This window comes from Malania oleifera, chromosome 2, assembly GCF_029873635.1.
Source record: "Malania oleifera isolate guangnan ecotype guangnan chromosome 2, ASM2987363v1, whole genome shotgun sequence".
NCBI lineage: Eukaryota > Viridiplantae > Streptophyta > Magnoliopsida > Santalales > Ximeniaceae > Malania > Malania oleifera.
Window position 1 is genome coordinate 54722025 of NC_080418.1, and position 7187 is coordinate 54729211.

At 33.4% G+C, this 7187-nt stretch overlaps 1 protein-coding gene across 1 annotated transcript; it reads left to right on the top strand.

Annotated features, from left to right (window-relative positions):
* The first annotated feature begins 960 nt into the window (after positions 1-960).
* LOC131148201 (uncharacterized) lies at positions 961-1395 on the top strand. Its single transcript, XM_058097935.1, has one exon. The coding sequence runs from the start codon at positions 961-963 to the stop codon at positions 1393-1395; it is 435 nt and encodes a 144-aa protein (XP_057953918.1).
* Positions 1396-7187: the final 5792 nt, after the last annotated feature.

Sequence of the window (7187 nt, forward strand, 5' to 3'; positions counted from 1 at the left end):
GTTAAAAAAATTATTATTAGTATTTAAGTCATATATAATGGATATTATAATACATAAAAAGTAATAGAATAATATTAAATTATAAAATACTATGATGTAATTGTGGTACAATTACTTATTTATTATATTATTATGTATAACTTAAAATAAGATAAAATTAATATTATTAACGTCTTTAATATAAATATATAATAGTAAATTTTCTTAATTGTATAATAAGAAATAAAAATAAATTATTATTTGCAATAAAATATAATGCTATGGTTGTTGTTTATTAATTATTATTTTATATTAATAATAAATTATGTTATTGTTTTATAATATATGAGATTTTTATTTACATTTAATATATTACATATTAAAATATAATATTTCTAAAACATAAGATAATAATAATAATAATAATAATAATAATAATAATAATAATAATAAATATGATAAAATATAACAAGCAAAGTATAATCAAGTGCATGATTATTAAAATGATTTTATTGTAAAAGATTATTTATTTTATAACTTAATAAAATTATATTATATGACAATTATACTTATAATATTATTATTTCATATTAAATTAATTAAATAAATTTTTTATATTATCTAGACTTATTTTCTATTCCTAAGTATATAAATACGGACTATTATGATAGATTTCATTTTCAATTCTATTTTTTATTTTAATAAATTTTAATTTCAATTTCAAATTTTCATCTGAACACAACCTAATAAATTTTAACTTCAAAGACCGGAGATATTTTTAAAATTTCAAGTGGGTCCCAAGTTCTCAACTCCGTCTAACATTTTAAACTCGTAAAAGCAGCTCCTCAGAATTCACAACCCCCTGCCTCAACGGTTATCACTGGAGCGCAGCCACCCAGAGCGAGAGAGAGAGAGAGATTGAAGAAGAGAGACCCATAACCCTCCTACCTCCCGAAGCACCAGCACTCAGCCAGAGGTGCCATGGGCGACTTCTCCGCCAGCAGCATCCACCTTTCCCGCCTCGACGACTGCCACGGCGACGCACTCATCCGCCATCGCGTCGACTCGCCGCAGTCCGTCTTGGACCCCTTGCTCTCTTCCATGGCCGGCCTCAGCTTCACGCGTCATCCCCTCCAAGATCCGCGAGGCCACAAGATCACCAAGAAAGGAACGCGTACCGTGGAGGACTCAATTCCCCGTTGCTCCCTGCGCAGTGCGATTGCGTCATCCGATTTTACTCCGCCGGCCCCGATCGTGGTGAAGAGGCGGCGATTCACGACCCTCATCGATGACGATGACTGCGGAATGGACGACGGAGATGCAACGCCTGGGGTCGCAAGAAAGCTTGGGGACCTCCTGGATAAGGTGGCTTCGGAGAGCGCCGGTCCTAAGGAAGAGAGGCAGGGGATGAACTGAAAACGAAGACGAAGTACTTCCTGCGAAAATAATTAGGGTTTCCTCGCGATTATCCACGCTAAGGAGTGGTTGATTCTGTATACGGTCGGTGAATTTTTTTGTCTCGACGAAATTGAAGAGCATCGCATTAGGTTGTCTGAAAATTCTTTCCCTTCCTCTTCATTTTATCTCATAAAATGTTGCAAAGACACTCTTTGGTTGTCTGTTTCTCGGCGCGCCCAAATTAAGAAGTTTTTTGGATGTTGGGGTAAAAGGATTTGTTAATGTGGTTTTACTGTGAAATTTTGATGTTGATTCAATTCGCTGATTTTTCTTATTGTTCTTAAAATCAAATGCATCAAAAGTCCATGTTTTGTTTCTTAACATCTTGCAGGTTACAAGCTGGGAAGAAGAAGAAGAAGAAGAAGAAGAAGAAGAAGAAGAAGAAGAAGAAGAAGAAAGCATGTTTGTTTGATGAAATTGAACGGACAATATTAGTAGGCTACAAGCTGGGAGGAGGAGGAGGAGGAAGAAGAAGAAGAAGAAGAAGAAGAAGAAAGCATGTTTGTTTGATGAAATTGAACAGACAATATTAGTGGTTTTATTTAATTGATACGAGGAGGCAGTCACCAAGTTAATCTATGACACACTTGGCATATGATTGGAGACTTCTGCTCCAAGAATTTAGTAAAGCGCAAATAAATTAAACTCTTACTTTATGTTTACCTGTTCTAGGATAAGGTTGTCGAGACTTTCTATTTTTAACAAATGCAGATAGAACTTTTATTTCTTGGAGTGCGAAGCCCTGTTGCTGCCACCAGTTTGCAAGGTGATGAAGCCAAAGAATTTACAATTTCTTGGAATGCAAATTTCTTCTGCCAATTTCTTCTGCAGGCAAATTTCGCAATGTATGAAGATACAATTAACATTTTTTCTGCCATTAGGGCTGAATTTTGGAGCATTAGTTTCCACTATAAAATATAAATTTTCATGACGCTTGATAGAATCCACACAAATTCAAATTCGAAGTTCGAAGTTTAAAGTTTGAATCCCGGATATAAGATATCCTAAAACTGAAAACCCAAGGTGACTTATATTGAATCCCAAGAGATAAAGATGGAACCTACGAGTAAAAGCAACAGAATTGAAAGAACAATCACAATATTCAGATTTGTGATTGCTTAGAGAAAAATAAGAACCAATAAGAGTAACAAAAAAATTCGAAATTATTCTTTTCACGTAGAACCACAGCAAATATAACACAACAAAAACACAGAATAAGTTGAAATATATTTATTGGCCTGAAACATTAAAAAATCTTTTACTGGAAAAATTATAAAGACTAAGATGTTTTATGGCAAAAGATAAAAAATATAGCAGGTGTTTATGATCCTCGAGTTGATTTACTGGAAAATACAATTGAAAGCCTGCTATGGCCCAGTGGCAGATCTGAATTGTTGTAAGCATTCATTATTTTCTTACAGCATCATAACATCAATTGATCCATAATTATAATCAAAAATCAAATATAAATGTTTGTGATAAAAATAGTTTCATTAAAACGGTTGCAAAATAAATAGATATGTTTCAAACATTTTTACTGCAAGAAATTGAAAATGATTAGACATATATCAAACTTGCCTTTCTTCATACTTGGAAATATCTTGAAATCAACTCATTAAAATACTATTGAATACATCTATCATAATATTCAACCAAGCAATCATATCTTTACTCGGTTATTAATTTAAAATTTAATTGCTCTTTACACTTGATATAATAACATATCATTGACAATTTTTCACAAGCAAATGCATAAACAACAACAAACCGAGCCTTAAGTCCCAATAGGTGGGTCCAACTACATAATCCTTTTTTTCCCAATTTAAATGATCATGGGCAATTTCTACCAACAAATTCAAGACTACTAAAACCTTACTATCTCATTTCAAGTTATTTTAAGTATACACCTATCCCTTCTACTGCCTCTTATAGTAACAAGCTCACTTCTCCTTACCGGTGCACTATGTGGCCTACTTTACAGATGCCCAAATCATCCGAGTCATCCCTTCTTTATCTTATCTTCCAAAGGCACTACACACAACTTACCGCAAATATGTTTATTTATTAATTCATCTTTTGACACTATATCACTCGTCCACCTTTGCATTCTCATTAGAGAAATTTTAACTTTTTGGATATGTTATTTCTTACTCACCCAACTATAGAACTTCTTTTAATTTTAAGGGTATTCTACAATCACTCTATACGTTTGAAGCACTTTTCTATTTTACCCTACTTACTTTAACTCTATGTATTACATCATCTTCAATTTCTCCTTCAGCTTGCATAATAGATCTAAGGTATCAATATCTACTAGTGTCATTAATTTCTTGAACATCAAGTTTAACCTTTTCTATAATATTCCTCCTACTATGACTGAAATTACATTTCATATATTCGGTCTCATTTCTATTTATCCTAAAACCTCTAGACTCTAAAGCTTCTCTCCATAATTCTAATTTAGATTCTACTTCACTTGTAGTTTCATCAATAAAGAAAATATCATCTGCAAACATTCTCCATAGAACATCATTTTGGATACTCCTAAAAAGTTTATCCATCACTAGAGCAAAAAGAAAAGGGTTCAAAGAAAATCCTTGATGTACACCTATTGTGAGTGAAAATTTCGTAACCTCTCTAGTTGTAGTCTGAACACTAGTCATTACTCCACCATACATATCTTTAATGACTTAATTACCTACTACTTCTAAAACCCATTATAAAACTTCCCTAAATACCTTTCAAGTCAATAAAAATCATATACAAGTCCCTCTTCTTTCCATTAAACTTCTGCATTAATTTTCTTAAAAGACATATAGCTTTTGTAATAGATCTTCCAATCATAAAACCAAATTAATTTTTTTAAACCTTTGTTTCTAACTTTAATCTTTGTTCAACTATTCTTTCCCACAGTCCATTGTATGACTCATAAGTTCAAATTTTATGATAGTTATTATAATTTTAAATATCTTCTTTATTCTTGAATATAGGTATCAAAGTACTTTTCCTCCATTCGTATATCTTATTCTCAATTTTTATAATTGTATTAAATAAATTAATTAACCATATAATTTTGTTATTACCTAGGCATTTTCAAACTTCAATTGGGATATTATCTGGTCTTATAGATTTTTCAATTTTCACCTTTTTTAATGCAAACTTAACTTCATTAATCTAGTTTATTTGGTCCTTATTTGTTAATTCTAAACTTAAACCTTCTACTTGGTTTTCATCGAATAACTTACAAAAGTAACTTTGTCATCTTTCTTTTCATGTTTTCTTCCTTAACCAAGACAATATCATCATCACTTTTAATACATTTTACATTACTAAAATCCTTACTCTTTCTTTCTCTAACTTTAGCATGTTTAAATATGTCTCTTTCTACTTTTATCTAGAATATAGATTATACAAGCAATCTTTTCTCACCTCTTTATACATACAAGCAAATATGTACTATGTATACAAAATTACAAAAAGGGTAAATCATTTTGTTAATAAAATTGAAAACTAAGGTGTAGTCCCAAGAAGGGGGACGGGGTGAATTGGGTTATTAAATTTTTCTTTTAAATCTTTTATGAATTCTTAACTTCTTTTAATTCTTTTAATAAATTCTTAACTTCTTGTTGATTTATCCGATACACATCAAATACTTAAGTCTTTATTCAATTCTCAAAAACAATATTCAATCCACAACCATTCACCAACAAAGTAACTAATTGATCAACCAAACTTTAAACCATTCAACTACAATATATTCAATCAATCAAATATTCAATCAAGAAAGCTTTATAGCAATTCTCAACTTTTATTAATAGTCCTGTGTATATAAATTTGATTTAAGCCCTATAGTAATGAAATTTGTTTCTTTAATGCAAACCACAACTCAAATTTCCAAGAACTTAGAATTTAAATAAATTCTTAATTAATTTGTCTTTAGGTGTTAACCAATCAACGTACTCCCTTTGAGATTTCCGCGAAGTATTGATCAACCAACGTACTTCCTTTCGGTTCCCGCAAGTCCCAAAAACAAACTAAACTTTAGATTATTTAAAATCAAATCCACGTAGTTCTTGTGATTAAGAAATTAAAACATCCACGCAGTTTATATGTTTGCTGGAATTTAAAGAGAGTAAGGGAAATCGAGTGACACCGGGTTTTTTATGAGGTTCGGCTTATGCCTACGTCTTCGCCTTAGGCAAACCACCTAAGGATTCCACTATACCAGTTCCTTTCCTGGCGGAACAAAACCATTACACACTTCTTCAATTGGTTAGAGCACCGCCTCTTTAAGTGATATCCCACACTCGGTCACTCCTTCAATAGGCTAGAGTTGTACCTCTCCAAGTGATACCCCACACTTGGCCAACGATCCAACAATCTGGAATCGTCAAAGAAACAAAAAACAAGAGTTGCGTACAATAATGCTTTCACAGAAAACAGATTAGTATAATTTCAATCACTATGCACTTCAATATTCAAATATCAATATGAAATAGAATTGAAGCTCAAGTATAGAATTCATCAATTCCTTCTCTAGATGAGGATAAGCAGTAAAGACCAAAGTAGGATGGATTCATCACTTCAAATTATCTCAACAAATCTGTTTTGCAATGAGTGAGCAAGAGAAGATTGAAATTAGAGAGCTTGAATGCTAATATTATGCTTAGGTGATTTGAGTCCTTGGGTTAAAGGAGTATTTATAGACTTTTTGGCGTGAGTTTCCTTATTTCCCAAGTTGCTCGGAGTGTCCACAAAACTTATATCCAAAATACATATAAGTTTTACTTGAGGAATCTCCTTGTTACATAACTCCTGCACTTTCCTATACAGAATCTATACAGGCACCTCCTCATATACTAGTGAATCATTGAGTTCTAATTCACCATAACTGATAATATGAGAAGGATCTGTGGCGTATCTCCTCAACATAGTAACATGGAATATGTTGTGGATCCTAGACAACACAGGTGGCAAAGCGCGCCTGTAGGCAACCGATCCCACTTTCTCTAAAATCTCAAACGGACCGATGAACCTAGGGCTAAGTTTACCCTTCTTCCCAAATTGCATAACCCCTTTCAATGGAGTTATCTTCAAAAACACATGATTATCTACATCAAATTCCAGATTCCTGCGGCGATTACAACATAACTTTTCTGTCGGCTCTGAACTGTACTAATTCTGTCTCTGATAAGTCGAACCTTATCACGCGCTTGCTGAACAAGCTCTGGCCCCATTACTCGCCGCTCACCTATTTCATCCCAAAATAAAGGAGAACAACATCTCCTACCGTATAAAGCCTCAAACGGTGCCATGCCAATGTTGGCCTAATAACTATTATTATATGCAAATTCCACCAGTGGCATGAACTGAGTCCAACTACCCCCAAAATCTAATACACATGCTCAAAGCATATCCTCTAATATCTGTATCATCCTCTTAGTCTGCCCATCTGACTAAGGATGGAATGTCGTGCCAAACGATAACTAAGACCCTAGAGCTTCCTGCAAGCTCCTCTAGAAACGTGACGTAAAATGCGGGTCTCAATCTGACAAAATCGATACTGGCACCCCATGTGAACGAACTATCTCCTGAATGTAGATCTCCGCTAGACGGTTAAAGGAGTAGCTGATCTTGATAGGTAAAAAGTGGGAGGTCTTAGTCAAACGGTCAACAATCACCCAGATGGCATTTTGACCGTACAACGCCGTCGGAAGTCTTGACACGAAGTTCATAAATATATGATCCCA

Coding starts and splice junctions, on each gene's coding strand:
- LOC131148201 (XM_058097935.1), top strand. CDS start 961: ATGGGCGACTTCTCCGCCAGCAGCATCCACCTTTCCCGCCTCGACGAC.